We start from the raw sequence: 20,463 nt of genomic DNA, 5'->3' as shown, positions 1-20,463 counted from the left end.
ACGAAAATGATTCACGACAACATTATTTACATAAAATGTCAAGCTGGAAGAAATTGTATTAAAATCGTCGATGATGATGATGATAATGATGAGAGATGATGTTATTTAACTGTTCCACAGGAACCACTTCTTAAGTCGGGATAAAAGGTAGCCTATGAATTTTTCCGGGTCAAAGGCTTTGTGCATGCCAAATTTCATATACTTATATCGGTTCAGCGGTTTAAGCGTGAAGAGATAACTGTAACAGACAGATCGCCTTAACATCTTCTGTCTCACTCACTTACACACTTTTTATATGGAGTATTTTTCAACCCAAAATTTCCACTTTTCCATGCAATTTTTCATACATTGTCTTACATACAAACCTTGTCCTGACAATAAAGAATACAACAAAAAAGAAAACATTATTTAATTCGGTGCCATCGTTCGCAAATTATGAGCGTACACAGACTTATAGTCCGATGAAGGTTTTATCGGAGCCATAGTCCAGTCATAGGATAAGAATTGCAAGTTGAAATTCAAATTGAATTGAAAATGAGTTCGTGTTTTGAACTATACTGTGTCATATTAATTTATACAATGAAACGCAATGAATTGCAATTTATTGTAATTTTGCTTGTATAGTAATATGTTATTGTTTTTTGTGTTTGGTGTGTGTTTTTGTGGCTGTTGGGACCGTTAATAAATCATTTTTCTTTATTTTTTTCTCTTTCAATAGGAAACACAATAGTGTTTTTCATTTTCGTTTTATAAAAATATACTCCCTCGCACTATAAATGTATACCATCAGAGTATCTCATCAAAATTACTTTATTTTTACGTATAAGCCTTACTGTACAGTCAAGGTCATAAATTTATGTACTTACTTAGCTACACGTTACCAAGATGTCAGAAATATCTATGTATACACTTTTATGTCACTAACCATAAAGGTCGATGAATACATGTATTTGACGCTATAAGTAAATAGATGTTTATGCTCTCGACTTCATACAGCAATTTATCTTCACGTATTTTCTAAATAAATATATTTTTAACATAGATATGCATCACATTACTAGGTGTGCAATAACAGAATAAATAATATCACCGAATCGAGATTTTCCCCTTATGCTACGCTACATTAAAAACTAAATTAATAAATAGGTAACAAACAAGGAAAAAACTAAAAAATAGATAGATTTTACAAAAAATCTAAAGAAAATTCTTAAATCCGGCCGCCATCCTGTAAGGAAGTAAGGAGCCTAAAAATCTTAAAATTCGTTTGAACTTAGGTGAAGTTAAAAACAAACACAAATCGATTTATTTACAAAAGATACGTAAATATGAAAACGAATACAAGTAAGAAATATACATAGTATATTTATACATAGTATTTAAGCTGTAGGTACCTATCTACTTGTAAGAATATTGTTAAGATTGATAATGAATGGGCATGTAGATATGCATTATCTCTATTGCATGGCATGCCTTATGACCTTTTGTGTAATGACAACACCATGGGTTGTCTACTGCTCTCTATCTCGTCTTCCGTCCGTCGACTCACTGCTTGTTATTTTGTTGCTGTACTGTAATTGAATAAATCCTGATTCATCTGAGAAATCATCCGTCTTCATTTTATTATATCCACGATAAACCTCTGAAAGGACACCGACTGCTGCTCCTACAAATATCACGCGCATGACTTGTGCGTGTACATCATTGAGCGGACAAATAAATGTTCTTTTTTATTCTACTGGATGGCAAACGAGCAAGTGGGTCTCCTGATGGTAAGAGATCACCACCACCCATAAACATCTGCAACACCAGGGGTATTGCAGATGCGTTCCCAACCTAGAGGCCTAAGATGGGATACCTCAAGTGCCAGTAATTTCACCGGCTGTCTTACTCTCCACGCCGAAACACAACAGTGCAAGCACTGCTGCTTCACGGCAGGATTAGCGAGCAAGATGCTCAAGATGGTGGTAGCAATCCGGGCGGACCTTGCACAAGGTTCTACCACCTGCGAAATGGTTTTCTTATCTGATCAAATCTTTGTCAAAAGCTGCTTAATAAACCGACATGAAAAGTATAAATTTTAATTAGTTTACTAATAAAAGCCCCCGACATACGCAAAGCCACAGGCTAAAATTAATTATTGTATGCAGTTAAACAAACTATCATCTTTCATTAAAGAAATGTCGATATAAAACTGATCGAAATAGTGCAAAAGTGAAACAATAAATTGAAAGATTAACTTTTTATCGTATTTTAAGTATAAATCTGTTAAGTTTGCTTTGAATTCGAACTAATTCGAGTATTAACTTTTTCTTGGATACCGCGTTTCAGCGATAATTTTTACACTGCGGCCAGCTACTTCTGCATGGGAGGTGGTCAGGGGGTGAAGCGAGAGGAGTGGGGCGTGGTCTCGCCTTGCTTGGTGAATCTCACGGGCGTCTAGCGAGTTCCATCGGTGCCATTTGCCATTCAGTGTAAGTTTGGCAGTAGAGGTGAAATTGGCTCTATTGCCAATCTAATGGAACATCGTTCTTTCGAGCAAGTCCCGTCAGCTATCGTGGTTAACAAACTCAACATTCGCGTGAAACGCGACAATTGTCGTAAACAACAAATACTGTTACTTCTATTATGTTGTTTAAACGGATCATTGAAGGAAAGTCGATGTTGAACGCTGAAAGCAAGAACAAGACTCCCGAGAAATGTTCCAGAAGGCGGTCTGAATGCAATGGCTGTGGTGAACATTCCACGTAAGTTGGTCTACAATTATCCAAGAGCTATGTTTCGCTAATTCCAATGCGTAGGTATTCCTCGGCGCGTAATTTAAGTTCGTGAAGTATGTACTTCGCAATGTAGGCTAAACGGAAGATTGGAAAGGTGCGATAACATAGCATCAAAATAACAATATTATTGTTTTTAAAATTGCCCATCTCCATGTGTGTGTAAGTAATGTAATGGTATTTTGGTTCACATATTTATTGACTTAAAAACTAGTTATTTAGGGTCTGTTAGCTCATATTAACAGACCCTAAATAACTAGTTATTATAAAACGTATTTAAAAAAAACGAATTTAATAGTTTAGATAGATATCAAATATTATGTAGGTATACTACTATAAGAAACGTAATGAAGGCGCTACTTTCTACGTAATTAAAGTACACATTTTTGACGTAAAATAATTGTATATGGCAATAATTTTCAGTGGAAATAATATATTCAGTTAGGATGACCCTTCTGTGTCTATACGGTTTCCCTGGAGAGATGGCTTGATAAAACTTTCCTCCTCCTTCTTCTTCTTTCCTTGACCTTCTTATCTAAATTTGGTTGAGTATAAAAAAATATGCCTATAACGGTTTATTTAAGGAATATTCCCAAGGTTTGTATTGTAACAGCTGTGTAAAGAATAAGTGAAAGTACGTTCAAGTTAAAACCATTCATTCATTCGTTCAATAACATTTCATTTCATTTTATTTACGTATGGGGTTGCCATATGGAAAAATTAAATGCTCTTGAATAAAATGTTCGCGTAGCTGGAATGACGCGCGGGTAATTTATCCTATTTTAAATTGTTTTGAAAGAATTATTAATGGTTTTGCTGATTTACTCATTTTTATCGTTTCATTCAATAAAGCGGTGTAAAGTTTGTAATAAATGTATAATAAAAATTTACCTATATATAATTTTATGTTTTTATTTAATGAGCTCAGAGGGCCTAGGTACTTCGAAATTCGAAAATCGAAGTTCGTATCGCACCGTCCCTCTCACTCTAGTATTAAATAGTATAAAAGTTAGAGGGACGGAATGACACGAACTTCGATTTTCGAATTTCGTAGTACCTAGCTCCGCAGAGGTAAAATAAAAACCATGACACGACACTTGCCAAGTTTGCCAGCAAGCAATCCTGGCAAAAGGCCAAAAGTCCTGACATGTCAGGACAAATCCTGACGTATGGCAACCATATCTACGTACTTCAATTCATGTGCCTCCATGGAACCTTTTCAAAGGAAAAGTCATTACGATTTTCATTGCTAATTAATGCGATGTCACTATGATGTTTACTGTGAAATGATTTCATGGTGGCTCATGTATGAATTAAGTCCTTGACCGTACAACAGTAGAGGGCACAAAAAAATTGTTTATTTATCTGTACCTAAGAAAATATTATAATCATAGGTACCCAAAAAAGAAACACCTTCCTTAAAAAAAACCATCTACCTAAGTTAAAATTAAGGTCCTTTATACTTATCTATATCTATCAGTCTATACCTGTATGTGAACCAGTACTAAGAACTCATACATAATCAATTCCTCTTGGACCAAGTAATAATTTCTAATACAGTCTAGTTAATTTGATCATTCTTATGTTACAATCAGGATTGTCTCGTTTGTCGTGTTCATGAGTATTTGAAAGAGATAGGTACCATACCTGCAGGGCTACTACGAAACTCGAAACTCGAAGTTCGTATCGTACCTACCGTCTCTCTCGCTCTCGTATTAAATAGTATGTGTCAGAGGGACCGCAAGACACGAACTTCAAGTTTCGAGTTTCGTAGTAGCCCGTCAGACTTGAAACACACTAGCGCCAACCCACCCCTGACATTTCCTTCGTATGTACTCTATCGCTTTTTCCGTAGTCCACTGTCGAGAAATCAATTTCGGACTGTGTGTACTCAAGCTATAAATTTTCTTACATGATTTTGATGAGTTTTAGAAGCTTTTAGCACTATACCAAATAGGGTATTAAAGGAATAAACCATGCATTAAAGAAAGTTCAACAACCTAAAAAAACAGTTTTTGCATGTTGGCATCAATCAAATTATAATACCCTCAACTTCAACTAACCACTTTACTTGGTATAAATTGTAATAAATCAGGACTTGTATTTTTTAACAGATCGTGACCGTATAAACACGTGTTTGTCAACAACATTTATTGGAATTTAATACATCTTGAATTCGCGGACCTATTAAGGTGCCTTGTAATAAGACACAAAAAATATTAAATCTTATAGGTATGTATTTAATTAGAGTAGTTGAAAGTCGACGACGAAATTATTTAGTTCTTAAACGCAAATCGAGTAGGCATAAATATTTGCACAAGTAGAAGTAAGAAAGGATTTTTTTATTAGTTCTTTAGTACCTACATATAGAGCGGTGAAACTATGAGTTGTAGGTAAGGAAAAAAAAGTAAACAGTTCTCTTTCTGTTTGCAAACCCATTTTAACAGTAATGAATGAGAAACCAGAATATTTTTCTTTCCAATTATCAGTATGAGTGCTATGATTAAAGTCGCGCAAACACAGTCATTGTTTTACTGAATAATGTATTGTTTTACGATCTTTCGTTATTATTGTTTTGTTTGATTAACTACATCACATAAGACACACACACACACACACACACACACACGCACACGCACACGCACACGCACACGCACGCGCACGCACATACACAAACCAAACATAACTCTTTCGCAGTTTTATGATATTAAGAATAGGTATTTAATTATTAATTATTAATTTTTCCTTTTCTTTATAAAAACGTTTTCATTTTACTTGTAACTTCTTGGATATATAATAGGTACCTAAGTTTTTTATTTGTGCCTAATTGTTTATATCCTCTCTTGTGCAATTTTGTCTTATTGAATAAAGATTTTAGTATTATTATTATTATTTTATTATCACATTAATCAGACAGTCAGTCTGTAGGTATGTTTTCATGTTTCAAATTTGATTTTACAGTTAAAAATGTGAGCCTCTGTTTTGCCACGTATGTATACTGCGATCTACGAGCTGTATTGCTTTTAATTGATCGTCAAAACAAGTTAATTAGAGATCAATTAGATAAGAGCAAAGTCTGACATGCGTATTGGAGGATCCGGGGGCTTGTCCCTACATCATCAGAGGCTTGGCTGCTTGATAAGTAAAACGTAATAACAATATTTAGTTATCTACAAACTAGCTGTTTAAGGTCAGACTGGACCAGTCAAAGGCCAACTGATACCCTTAGATATTGTAATATGGGTCTTCGTATAAACTGTTTGTTCGCTAGAATTGTTGATCAGTCTCATTTTGAACTCAACAGTTCTCATTAGAAGTTTATACATGTTAGACGTTAAATTTATTTGTCGGTTAGTATTCTGTACTTGATTGGGTAGCGTAATTTATTCGCGCTACTAAAGTAGGTACCTATATTCGAAAGAAATTAATAAACGTTGCGATTCGTTAATAGTCCGAGTTAATGAGTTCGTTCCGCAATTGATTCTGCAAACGGTTTATTAACTGATCGTTCGCTATTGTTTCAGCATTCTGGAAGAAATGATCAAGGTGGTAATGCTGGGAGTCGTGCTGTGGGCGGGAGTGACGTTTGGGAGCTTCGTCACACCGTATCCCTTCAACTTACTAGTGTCTGGTAAGTTGTAACTCCTATAACCTACCGGGTAGTACTTATTGTCACTTTCGATAGGTATGCTATAACATGTCTGTGTTTTCAGATTCAATTCACCCGCCTCCGATGTATGACTTTCCGTTTCCGAGCGCGGAGATGTTAAAGAGACTGCCTCCTATAACTGGAGCACACACGAACCGCTCCATCAGTATCAGCAAGCTTGCCGTGTCCATGTTGGAGAGGCTGGAGCAAAACCTAAATGCCGCTGGAATCACACCAAAAGCAGAATCTGCAGGAAAAGGGCTCATGATCCAAGGCTTCGCATCGGACGATGCGATGATGTACGAAAAGTCTTCGATGATAATCACAAAGGCGTCTCAAAATCTGGTTGTAACTAGATGCACAAGGTTAGTTGGTTAACTAAAGGTTTTTCCTTGTTTGTGATCATGTTTTACTCCTTGTATTGGTTTCTTTGTTATGATTTTAACTTTGTAATACATTATTCAATCATAATGTGGTGCTCTAAGTATTTTTAAAACAATTATTACAGTTATGGTGGTACAGATTGATTTTCAAGATTGTTTATGATGATTTACACCAGAGCTCGTAATTTTGGTGTACTGAGTAGTGATACGCCAGTATTAAATGTGGTTGTTATTGTCCATTAGGTACGGATTACCTAACGATGAGTGTGCGAGTTATATTAGCACGTTGAACTTGCGCGAGAGCGAATATGGTCCGGAGTGTGCGGCGCTGGAGAGGCTCGCTTGCCGCACAAACAAGTTGTCGTCACGCTATCGCTCTTTTGATGGCTCATGTAACAACCCCGTGCGATCTTCTTGGGGGCAAGGACTTACGGGTTACAAGCGGCTTTTGCATCCAAGATATGCCGACGGAATCGAAGAGGTTTGTTAGCTGCATCATCAACTTTATGTGCTGTTGTATCGTTAGACAAACAATGATTCTATAGCTTATGTTTTTGTTTCAGCCTCGTACGTCTGTTGATCATAGGCCGCTGCCTTCCGCTCGTCTTGTTAGCACAAAACTTACCAGTAACCTAGACCGACCTGATAGCAAAAAGACAATTGTTTTGCCAGTTTGGAGCCAGTTCATTTACCATGACCTGGTGCATACTCCAGTAAGAAAGACCAGTAAGTTTGAAATACTAGTTGTTTCGCATTCCTGTTTCTCCGCGCGTCTATTTGCACCCGGGACCATGTTTATATTTAGTAACATGAACGCACATTAGCTCAGCAGGGCAAAACCTGTTATCTGGAAATAGGACTGGATGGAATGCATCAATGCAACGACCCGTGTCGCCGGTTACGTTAAGGCCTATCTTTTGCACGGTGTTGTGTAATAAGAAACTAGGTACTTTGTAGATTTTACTGTCCTCAAAAATTTCGAGCTTTTTTTACCTAAACTGCTACCTATTTCCGACGTTTATATTACCTATTGTGTTTTCCGCAGTTCACACAAACCAACCAATCCGCTGCTGCGACAACGACGGCTCGTCTCTGACACCTCGCTATCTCCATCCCAGCTGCATGCCAATCTCGGTGCCTTTCCAGGATGACTTCTACAAGCAAAGATACCAAAGCTGCATGGAGTATACTCGGTCCGTCACCACCTATAGAGGAGACTGCACTTTTGGGGTTTCGGAACAGGTCAGTACATTAAAAGCTTACGTGATATTTTGATGTATTTAAAAAGTTTAGAAGAACTGTTACAGGAACTTAAAAAGTTGAGAACACAAGGAAAAAGTCTGTGTTTCAAAGCTTAAATTAACATACTCAAGTGCCAACCGACTCTCTATGACAGAATTAGAAAGTTAGCAAATAAACGAAGTTCAGCTGTTTTATTTTTCATCGAATCGAGTTTATCATAACAAGTCCCGAGAATTTATGACAATATAGTAGAGAATCTTTAGCAAATTGTCTGAGCAAGGTACAATGCGTTGTTGTTCTCATTATTTACCATAACTTCCCCTACACAATGCCGTCATTTGTTGAAAATGTCGTAAACGTCGATATTCTTACCATTGCGATACTGCCTCAACATCGATTCACGTCACTCGTACGAAACAGTTTTTACTGAATGATCTCACCCGGAAAAGCGACAATAAGTACTATTTAATCGCATATTGGTTGCGAGTAATTAAGACTAACGAAGACAATCTATTCAGTATTTTTCCTTTTTGAATGATAACAATTGACTTTAATAGTTTTATATTGGATACATAGGTCTCATTTCAATTGCGCAGTGCATTAGTTAGGTAGCTAAGCTAGATTGGTTTCAACTATACTTAATAATTGGCATTCGTTTCTGTGGGCTTTTTCTATGTATTTAACGTAGTAGGTAATAAATATCATAGATTTAATTTGAGTTATAATAAAAGGATAGCAGAAACGAGAAACTTTTCGTCCTTACCGTCTTATTTCATCATAATAAATTCGAAAAAATTATCACAACTTTATTATGTAGGTTCTTAGCTACGTCTTAATTAATAATATGTCTTGCTTGAGACGTGCTTAAAGTTAATTAATCGGTTTATTTGTCATAACATAGGTACATACATGTAAATACAGTACCTTTGTTAACTTGTTCAAAGTAAGTTCGAAGTCCAGTCATGTACTTTATGTGCCTTATGTAAATGAGCCATAGACATTTGCCGCTAAGAGATTATTTATATAGGAGTGCGTATCACAATGATATTATCTAACTGAACGTGAACGTGGATTCGTCATTAGCAATACTTTTGCCTTCATTAGGCATGCAACGTTATTAATAATGCAACGTAGTAATAGTAATTCAAACACGAGAACTCAGTGTTCGAAGTTGCAATTCAACCACGATTACGAACAAGATATTGGTTAATCGTTGCGTATAGGTACTTTTAATCATCCGCGTCGTTAGGTATGTAGTAAGTAGGTATGAATCTCTTAGTCTGACGTGGTGGTGTCATAGCAGATTGTGCGCTGCTTTGCTATAAGTAATTGGATAGGTAGGACTTAAGCTACCTAGATCTTCTATCTTATTTATTGCACAGTTATAACTTGTTATGTACTGTGGTTATACAACGGAGGGACCATGTACTTACATAATGGCTGTAATTGTTGCAACTCGATCTCAAGGTGAAACTGATCGTGTAAACAAGCTTAAACAATGCAATTGGCAAATAATTCACGTGATAGTCAACCTTATGTTATCGATACAAAATTTTATGTCGCTCATGTTACATTGTATTGCTGACTGTACTAACTTTGTATGTAAATGTTCAATATTAGACGATAATTGTAGTTCATTGACCTTGTTTACAGCCTTGCGAGAATCAATATTGATTTAAAAGCATAGACAAGTCCGCTTATTTTAAAATTATGCAAAAAATAAGTACTTACCTTCTGTTGACGAATGCATTGAAAGTGAATTACAAACATCCGTGTTCGATGAACGTGATTTTTTTTTAATCAGTACCTAAAGTTATGGAAATAAAGGCTAATTATTAGTCTCAGTAGTTAACTAACAGTTCTTTAAAGTTCATGTTATTATTTAATTCGAATTTTAAAATACCCAATCAAGTAATCAGAAACTTTCTAATGCTTTACTGGATGCTACATAGATAAAAATAACCACATATTAATAGTCAAAGCTGAAAGAATATTTTATAAACTTATAATGCAAGGGTGCTCCATAGCCCGTCTCGTCTTAACTTCCTACCTTTGAATTAAGAAAAAAAAATGGGAAATTTTCCATCCTGCAATTCTCCTATCAGAGTTACAACTCCCACGTTTCTCTATGTGTAATTTTCTAGATCGCGTGGCTTATCATACTAAATCATATCACGATAGATCAGATAAGGATGTATAGTGAACTCATTCGTAGTCAAAATAGAGGAAAATTCCACTGCAGTAGGTACCTATGCATTAACCAGATGTTATTTAACAATGACCTTGTTTTTAAACATTCATACGTTTATTTATATATATACCTACCGATGTGAACAGCAACGTATAGATAGGTAGTCGTTATGATGATATATGATTTAAGTGGGTTTGCATTAGTTCCTAAAAGCAGACATTTTTGACAGTCATTTAATTTTGTTTTAAAGCACTGTATACTCGTACTCTGTGTTAGTCAAAATTTTATCAGTAAGTACATATCATAAACACAGACTAAACTGCAATTAACATCGTTTAGTCACATTTACTACCTTAAGCGTTTTAATCAGGGCTACCAACCACTAGGCCAGGGCTACAATCCTTTCAATACTGCGACTCTCTTTGCAAGTATAATTGCCCTTTCCTTCTTCATCCATCCTTTAGAATAAAAGACATATGTAGCTTTATATAATCTTCCCGGGGTCTATGCATACCTACCGTCTTGGGACGCCCCTGGGTCCTGGAGAGCCCCGCGATGCTGGGCACCGCCATGCACAGTATGGGAATTCCTGCACTAAGCCGTCCTGGCTAGTAGGTTAGAATAAAAATTCAAACAAAGCATTTCTTCCAGATGAATCAAGCAACTCATTTCATGGACGGATCTCAAGTTTACGGTACAAACGGGCGTGACGCTGCAGCCCTACGTGAGAAGACTGGAGGCCTACTGAAGACTTCAGGCCCTGGGTCTGATCAACTGCCGCTCGTTTCCAACCCCACTGCCAAGTGTCTTGTTGATAGCGATGACGCTACCTGCTTCAATGCTGGTAAGTTGATGTATAATTTGCTGAATATCTACCAGCTGTTTGATTAAAAGTCGTATGTCTCGTAGTGAATGGTCGACTACTTCCGGGAGGTTGCTCAATGCTCCGCTTTTCGGATCACAGTCGTGACTAGAACTTTTTCTCTCAGGGTTATTGGTTTTCGGTAAACGTCCCGGACACTGACATATAAATTCACATGAAATCTGATGAGAAGTGTGACCTATTAAAAACCAATACGGAGCGGCAAAAAGTATTTTTCTACGCAAGCCATGCCAAAAACCCTGGTTCACAGGCTTCAGCTTCTGAACGCCTGTCAAAGGCTGAAAAGCGTGTAAAAGCAGCATTCTCTTGTTTCTTTTATCAGGTGACGTCCGTGCCAACATGCATCCTTGGCTAACCAGCATGCACGCTCTTTGGATCCGTGAACACAACCGCGTGGCGCGCGCCCTCGCCGCTCTCAACCCGACTTGGAACTCCGACCGACTCTACCATGAGGCGCGGAGGATTGTCGTGGCTGAGATACAGCATATCACGTACAAGAGCTGGCTGCCAGCACTTACTGGTAAGTTTTTTTTGTATGCCTTTTTGCTTTATTGTATGCATATTATTATAGTGTAATTTTTACTAAGTATAAATAAATAAATATGTACCCTGCTCAGAAGAATTGAAAGTCACCATCAACCTCAGATATTTTACTTTCCGATTTATGTACTTAACTATTTTTCTAAATTACATCAAAACTAGAACACATTACCGAAAAAATATTAGCTGGGGCTGCGAATCATACCCAGGTCCTCATAATTTCTTGACGAGTGTTTAACCATGGACACCAACCCAAGCGTTGGCGAAAACTGCGAGCGAAATTTCTCAATGTGTTCTCTCTCGACAGTTACTTATCATACTTGGCAAATCATTTTGTCGCCTAAATCACCTGATTTTGAATAACATTTCACTGTTGATGGCGTATTTGCCAGCTGAAGTGAGTGTGACGATACTTTATGCTATAATATTTATATCCTTCGTTGACCTTTACATAATGACGTAATGTGATGGCTCTAGGCTGCTCGTCTTCTCAACACTACAAATAGAAAATGCTCACAGCATGATGACTTAATACAGAAACCATAAACCGACTTCCTCTTTCAGGTAAAGGAATTGACGAGCTATACGATAGCTACGACACCGGTTACAACTTTGAAGTAGACCCAACCATCACCAACTCCTTCGCCACGTCCGCCTTCCACTTTGTAAACAGTCTTCTTGATCAAGATGTAGAATTAGTAGATGAGAACAGTAGAGTGACGTCACACCGCCTCGGACAGAATTACTTTAAGCCTCAACTCGTTGCTGGCAACCTGGAAAAGATCCTTAGAGGCATGGTTGGGCAGAAGAGCCAGGGGTTGGATTTGAATTACGATGACGACGTAAGTAACTTAGTTTTTTTGTTAACTTAGAAATAAGCTTTCAAAATTTACGTCGCACGTCTGACGCGAGGGTTATTTGTGGCTTGTAAATAAAACAATGCGACCTTCACACTTGGAGTAAGTACCAATAGTAGCCTTATGAATCCCATTGATTGGCGCCTGTCTTGTTTGCCTTATGTTTATTTATGTGAAGAGAAACAGGCATTGCTTGTGTACTCGTACATATACGGCATATTAATTATGAGTACTGATGTCAACACTAATATTTTGGGGGTGGGCTTCCTATCATTTTTTACGAAGTTTAATGAGAAGTGCCTGAAAAGATTCTCATATCGCATTTTTTCTGTTTATGATATCCCATGTTTGCCGAAGGCAGAAGATTATAATGTTCTAACAGTAGAATCCGGTTATAACGACGGCCAAGGAACCGGTGATATTACGTCGTACTAACCGGACGCCGTACTAAACGAACGGTTGTACTTTCATGATGGCTCATATTAAAACCAAACATATGCCTATACTTTCGTCGTTAAAAACAGTTGGTTGTTAAATGCGAATTCGTACTAAACGGACTACACTGTAGACGATTATAATTAGGTACATCTCGACATAAATGGTATTGAAAAGTTCGTAATTAAAATTTAAATGCAACTTGATGAATAAAGTAGTCAGCCATTAGACAACCTTTTGTTTCGTTATTTTCAATAAAAGTTAAACAAATTTCAATTGATATATGTACAGTAGGTGTGTGAAGAAGGTATACATTGTTTTGTTCTACGCATAACCTTGCGGCAGTCACGCTATTTACTCATGTTCAAGTAATACCTACAATGAATCGCGTTATTTTAAGCTTCTACTTATCAACGCAAACATGTCACTGTATCTCATTGTTATCATGATTTTAGAAAACATTAACTTGTCTGCTTATTATTATTTGTAATTCAACATCTAAGCTAGATACAAGTTTATCGTCTACATAAAACATCAATCCTTCTGGAACATTACAAATGATTAGAGTGAATGCTGCTAAGTCGGTGTCATAGGCCAAATTTATAAGTCTGTGTAATAAAATAAATAAATATCAGGGAACGATTGGCATCAATTAACTAGTACCAAACTAAGCAAATCTCATAGGTACAAGGCAGTAAAAACGATAGATATATTTTTTTCCCAAATATCTATCTATATCTGTCCCGAACGGGGCTCAAAATCGGGATCACTAGCTTCCTGATTAAGTTCTCTAACCATAACCACTAGACTAGGCTATGTGACACAAATAAATATGTATTTAGTTAGTTGGTTTTCTGTCTAGTCTGTGGTTATAGCTGTCTCATAACTTTTTTAAAGTAATGTAATAGTAATTATTTGTGTCACAGTTACGCGAAGGCTGGCTCGGCGGTCTGGACGTATTAGCTGTGGACATTCAGCGCGGACGCGACCACGGTCTGCCGGGCTACGCGCAATACCGCACTCTCTGTGGTCTGCCCGCTGCCACCACCTTCCAAAACTTCGCTGACGTCATCCCACAGGAGGTAAGACACTGAAGCACTAGCGGTGCACCTAGGGAAAGTTTTAAGATGACACTCAAGTTACTTTCTCCCGGCCCGTGGACGCCGTTCGAGAACCTTCTGACCCCATCGGCCATCAGTCCTGCGAGCGATGTGCCCCCGGCCACTGCTACTTCAGCTTCGCAATTCTTCGGGCTATGTCGGTAACCTTAGTTCTACTGAGGATATCATCATTTCTGATTCTATCCCGCAGAGAAGCCCCGAACATAAATAGCCTTTTTCATAGCCCTCTGGGTGACTTTGAACTTCGTCACGAGGCCCATCGTTAGCGCCTACGTCTCAGATCCGTATGTCATCACTGGCAACACACACTGGTCAAAGACTTTTGACTTCAAACACTGCGGTAATTTGGACGAAAAGATACTGCGAAGCTTCCCGAACCACAGATATAGATTTCCTACACTAGATTACGCAAATGCATCTACTTTGCGTATCCAAACCCCGACCAAACCTCGGGGTTAGCCTCATACAAAGACTCACCGTTATCTGACTAATCATGACTGGTGACTGACTCGAGCCCCACGGCGCGGGCGCGCGGCGCATTTGAATCGATTTTGCGCGGACATCGGGGAATTCACATCGCTAATTCGCTCTTGAGACGTCACAGTAGATATAAAAAAGTGACACGGTTGGTTTTCATACAGATTGAGGTGTTTGCGTTATCTAGTCTAATCTATATCTGTGTCCCGAACGCTACCACAGAATAATTAATAGTACTACCGTACAGAAGGGACTCTCTCGAACAAAAGTCAAGTTTAGGTATAAATCGTTGCTACTCTTACGACTTGTACGCGAAATTGAAACTTATCATGTTACACGAGTTGACTCGAAACCGGTTTGGTGCCAAGAGCACAGGGTTCCCACTCGCCGATGAATAAAGATAACAGTGGGTACCAATATGGATTCAATAAGATACCTTTAATAAATAAGTAAATAAACTTTAATGGCTAAAGCTACAAAACAACAATATTTTATCAGCAACAGCAACCATTTGGTAGTAGGAGTTTGTAGGTACCTCTTTGTTCAATCTTTAGTGATATTTTGTTTAGTTTGTTTTAAGTTGGCTTGACAAAGTGCCTACTTACTTATAAACAAACATTTGAGCAAACTTAGTTACTTAGGCAATTGTAATTTGTTTTAAAATGGGTCTAAAGTGTTTACATTTACTTAGGTGAATTAAACGGTATTCAATCAATAAGGAATCGACTTTGATTGTAAACAATACGAAAATCTACTAAATAAGTACCTATCTGTCGTAAAACTATATTTTTTTAGATGCCCTAAAATCCTTGTAATACCTAACAATCTTGTTCTAATTATGCACCTACTACTCTTACAGAGTATTCAACTATATGATAGTTTAAATTAAATGCTTTCGGAAGGTTGAAAAATGATAATTCCGATTCTTTTATCTTCTTTTTATTTGTACAGCAACAGCCGTAAACAATTTCGAAGTCATAGTTTGCAAAAAAAATAAGTTGGTGGGTACCTACACAAATCACGCGCGACGCGTCCAGCATGCGAGCTAAGCGGCAACCCACTGCCGTGCACCCAATGGTTGGGTGCGCCCGCGTCGGCCGAACGTACCTAAACTGCGGAGTGTCCAACCCCTGACGCTTATCTGTCCACTATGCTTCAATCTTCCCATTTTTGCTTACAGACTGTGGACAAGCTAATGGAAACGTATACGCATCCGAATGACGTGGATTTGGTGGTCGGAGCTATGGCTGAGACTCCGTTGGCCGGTTCATCCTTCGGACCCACATTTACGTGTCTCATAAGTAAGTTCAATACTAACAAAACTTTCTAATCATATAATTATATGAATGTGCTAGAGTAGGAGTAGGTAATAATTAAGAATAAATAATAATAACATTGAACATCAAAAAATAACAAAAAAATACATGCTAGCGGAACGTCGTTATTAAAAGACAAACGAAGAAGTTACTGTTAAGGGCAGTACTCTCATCTCAAAGCGCTTTAATGTTTATAGATTAAACTATTATGGCATTACTCAAATATGATACAATATTTTTTTTACCTTTACATGTTACAGTCAAATCCAATCATGTGATAACAGAGCTGAAAAAATTGCCATTAAAAATTTAATCTTAAAGAAAAACTCATTGTTAACAGAGGAGCAACTATGGCGCACTCGGGCCGGCGATCGCTACTTCTACTCTCACACGGATGAAGCCGGGAGCTTTGCTAAGCGTCAGCTGATTGAGATCAAACGAGTCACTCTAGCGCGGGTTCTGTGCGACAATGCTGGACTTACGGCTGTGCAGAGGGACGTCTTCCAGCCTAGCTCTGACAGGTAACATTTTACAAACTTTCCTAGCTTGCAATGTTTTTCTTGGGGGGTCTATGATCTTGAATGGTGGCCATTTGCTTGAAGACGCATCTTGGGTAAAACACACCACAAGGACCTTACAAAAGTCACAGGAGTCTGATAGACATGGTTGGCGCAGGATAGGTCATTGTGGCGTTGTTCGGTGGAAGCCTGTGTCAGTTAGCCCTTTAAATGACGATGATGATGATTTTTACATAATTTGCTAGCTTACTCGTAGATCAAATATCACCCGCTTCTACTTTACTTTGATATTGGTAGGTACGCATAAAATATTGTGTGAAGCCTTGATCTCGACAAGAAGAACTAAAATAGTTATATCTTAATCTTTACGAGTATTTACTTAACTTAAATACTTAATTTCCAGTATACCTAGTAGGTACACAGATACAGAATAATTAATATTAGAAATACACAGATGACAAGACAGACAGTAAAAGTTGTTTCTCTATTTACAGTGTTAATTTCTAACTAAGGCTAATAAAACCAGTCTTTTCTTCAACAGCAATCCCATGGTACCTTGTGATGAAATCAAGAGAATGAACCTAGACGCCTGGCAGGACCCCGCAGAGCGCCCTGATATCTTGACTCGCACCACCAAATGGATCAAAACCAAGGTCACCACGGGAAATGCCACCAAGTAAACCTCATTGATTCCGACAGGAGTTACTGGGCGGATAGGAAGGACCAAGACTTTTTGAGCTACTAGGACGTTGTGACGTGGAAAATTGTTGTTTAACAATTTAATGACTTCAAATTAAGATATGGCAGAATGGTTCGTAATGAAAAAAGAGTCATTTGCTCAAGATAGATTGCTTAAAGTCAGATAATTTCAAGTAAGTTTTTGGCTTGCTTGAAGTTATTAAAGATACGGACGAAAGACGATTAGCTCTCTTATACTTCTAACTCTTGGGCTAAATTATGTTACTTACCTACTCAAGTTAGTTCACAAGAATAACATTTTGGCTAAAGGAGGTTACGAGTTTTGCAAACTGAATATTATACACGAGTATAATTTTTAAATGAATCTTGTTGCTTGCCATGTTCCCGTCATGACGTCACCTAGAAATACGTAATCTAGTATTTAGTATATTTTGCCTTACCACATACATTTACTCAGTACTTATTGGATTGGCTATGTCGAAATTATTTGATTCGTTTTAGTGACATTATTGTACTGTTACAGTTTAATCATTATTAGGTGTTTAATACAAAGTTACCTAACTTTACAGTAATAACTGTACCTACACAGTTAAAAGTACCTAAAGCGCCTAAGTTTAATCAGGTAGTAAAACTATGGTAACCGATGGAATCCGAAATTATCTAGTTTACAGATCGTTCAACCGAGACATTCAGTATTTTGCATTTTATCCCCCTTATTCATAAAACTTAACAAGCCTATATGTTAACTAACAAATGCTTTGTCCCTTTCTAACAAATACAAATGTCGAAGTGACAGATAAGGACAAACGAATTTTAGCGGCATTTTAACTAAAATAGGTTTAAGGGGTTAATAAGGGGGTATATGTTTATTTATGTAGAATTAAGGCCATGCCACGTTCCTTAATACGATTGTTAGTCGTAGGACACTGAATAAGTGGCTGTGATAGCTTTCAAATAAGGATTCCGTTCTTCTATTTGAGGTATGGAACCTTAATAAGACCTTTGGTTAAGCCGAAGCGTTCTAGATGCTTCCTAGATTCATATGTTAAAAATTCTAGGCTGTCAAAATTAATGAAAGAAAATACGACCTCATATAGTAGGTATATTTTTATAACAAGTAGTTGTTAGAGTCTGATCACGTTTCACTTTTTATCATGGAAGTTTTGAAGCAAAATATGAATGACTATCATTTCATACTTGCTTTTTTTCTACGCAAAGTAACTTAATACGTGAAGTAAATAGGATTTGCGTATTCTGTTAAAATTTAGAAAGGAAACTTCTTTTAATATCTTAGCGTCGTCAGTTAATTTGTAAAATCATCGTATTAATAAGTATCACTTATTGTTTATGTTTCTTTAGTTTTCAATAGCTGACAACGAATATTTTCACATTATTTGTTTTAGTAGTAAAACGTAAACAAGACAATTGAATGCTGCAACCTAGTCAGTATAGAGTCTTATGTTGATGATTTTTTTATTTGACTTGGTTCTTTTTGTGGTATTTTCAGTTTGTTTGTTTACTTTTGAATACTTACCAAAACATTTAATACTGACGGTATCACATTACGTGTGCCTTCAATACCAAAGACTGGAATGCAATATATTGCGTTAATCGAATTTCATGTTAGGTTAAAACTTAAATTACACGGACGCCTGAATCTTAGCTTGCACTTCCAAGTCTTTAGGTTTTGTCATTACTGTCTAAGATTTAGGATCAGTCTGGACATAAGACTTAAAATAGTGTAAGGTGTTACGTTCATAGTGGGAAGTTGTTGAAAGTCAAAAATTAACGGGTTGGAATAAATAATGGTCGGATTATTACTGAATCATTAAACACAATTTTTCTTGGGTACTGTTACAATATTTAGTTTGATTATTGAAAAAAAGAAAATACAAGTTAATTAATCTAGGCTCAAAAAAACGTGTTGGTAAGTATAATACTGAAGTCCAAATATTAAGCGAGGCCAAACAATTTTCCGTTATTTCAGACAGTTTTTAGGTTTGGACTTCAGTACGTTACTTACCTTTGGTTTTGTGGGTTGTGATTAAGAATGCATATTGTCTTCGACTGTAATTTTACAGATTAATTTATCGTGTTAGTACCTAAATATTTTTCATGTACTATCTTTATGTCTAATTATCATTAAAATAACTGTCCTTTATTTATTGGCTACACTAAATTTCATCAATTGTAATTTACATTCTCTTGAATACGTTTTTGTGGCCATGGTTGCTATTGTTTGATTTTATGTTATAATATTAAGTTTCTTTTATACTCTGAATAAATTGTTTCCTATATACGTTTGATTTTTATTTGTATTTATCTAGCTTAAGTCTACTGTTAATATGAAACAGACTACTAATGATAATACTGTTTTTCACTGTTTTTCTGTATTTATACAGGTAGTATTTCCTATATACAGGTCATGAGCAGAATGTAGTTTTATCCCAACCCTATAACTACTCTAACGTACGGGTGACATTAAATTTTGTTCTTTGAACATTAAACTTTATTATGTACCTTACCTATTATGTACTTACGAAAGAATTTGACTTCATATTACAATAAACGCTAATTTGTATAGGACGCAAGCCCATACGAGGCTAAGCATGGATATGTACGTAAATAAATGATAAGGCTAATTGGTAACATACAATTATTTTTGAGTTGCATTATTAACCGTCCACGCGACTTCAAAGAAGGAGGTGGTTATCAATTACGTTGTTTTATTTTTTTTATCATTTTTTTCATTTGTTTGTTACCTCAGAACTTCGTTATTTGTGTCCAGATTTTAAAATTTTTTTTTTCGTTCGTATAGGAATACCTTCACTTAGGTCCCATAAGCACCAAATCAGGATCTGATGATTGGATCCTAAGGAAATTGAGGGAACTTCAAATATTGTATGTAGGGACACCTATGGCAGTTTGGATATATTTAGTACTAACTCGTGAATTTGCTCTTGAAAATCGTCATTTGGTGAAGTGGAACTGATGATGAAGACCATAGTTTTCCGCCGGAGCTACTCAATAACAAGTATTTCACGTGTTGAATTTCAATTACCTACCGTTGCTAAGCAAATTTATGTTTGTCGTAATGCATTATGGTGAAATGGAACGGGTGGAGCACCAGGAAGCCGCAATAATGAACGTCCCTGCATCGGAAAGAGCAATCTTTCGTAAAAGGTGACGAGCAGTTAAGATTAAACTATTGTATCTTAGATTACTTACACTAAAAGCGTGAAAAAATTTTTTTATAACAAACTACTTAGATAAAAACCATGAACCAATTTTTTCTACGAGTTTGAATAATAGGTTAGGTAGACGCCTATACGTCCAATGTTACTATGCTGGCTCGTGCTGAGGCACCTACCTACTTCA

The 20,463-nt window shown here is 36.8% G+C and overlaps 1 protein-coding gene across 3 annotated transcripts; it reads left to right on the top strand.

Moving 5' to 3' along the window:
* The first annotated feature begins 2,426 nt into the window (after positions 1-2,426).
* Positions 2,427-19,384, top strand: LOC141434025 (salivary peroxidase/catechol oxidase-like). Of its 3 annotated transcripts, XM_074096236.1 has the most exons (14): positions 2,655-2,744; positions 5,736-5,923; positions 6,299-6,405; positions 6,488-6,788; positions 7,050-7,287; positions 7,370-7,532; positions 7,852-8,048; positions 10,891-11,083; positions 11,445-11,642; positions 12,227-12,504; positions 13,881-14,036; positions 15,733-15,853; positions 16,209-16,389; positions 16,928-19,384. In XM_074096236.1, the coding sequence occupies exons 2-14, from the start codon at positions 5,856-5,858 to the stop codon at positions 17,064-17,066; spliced, it is 2,340 nt and encodes a 779-aa protein (XP_073952337.1). In that variant the 5' UTR covers positions 2,655-2,744; positions 5,736-5,855; the 3' UTR covers positions 17,067-19,384. The 3 variants fall into 3 exon arrangements, with proteins under 3 accessions (XP_073952336.1, XP_073952337.1, XP_073952338.1); XM_074096235.1 differs by lacking the exon at positions 5,736-5,923 and having other exon boundaries at positions 2,427-2,744; XM_074096237.1 differs by lacking the exons at positions 2,655-2,744; positions 5,736-5,923 and adding an exon at positions 6,025-6,124.
* The last annotated feature ends 1,079 nt before the right edge of the window (positions 19,385-20,463 follow it).

The sequence above is a fragment of the Choristoneura fumiferana genome, chromosome 13 (genome assembly GCF_025370935.1).
Source record: "Choristoneura fumiferana chromosome 13, NRCan_CFum_1, whole genome shotgun sequence".
Lineage (NCBI taxonomy): Eukaryota > Metazoa > Arthropoda > Insecta > Lepidoptera > Tortricidae > Choristoneura > Choristoneura fumiferana.
The sequence above is the reverse complement of the archived record's forward strand: the minus strand, read 5'-3'. Positions and strand labels throughout refer to the sequence as shown.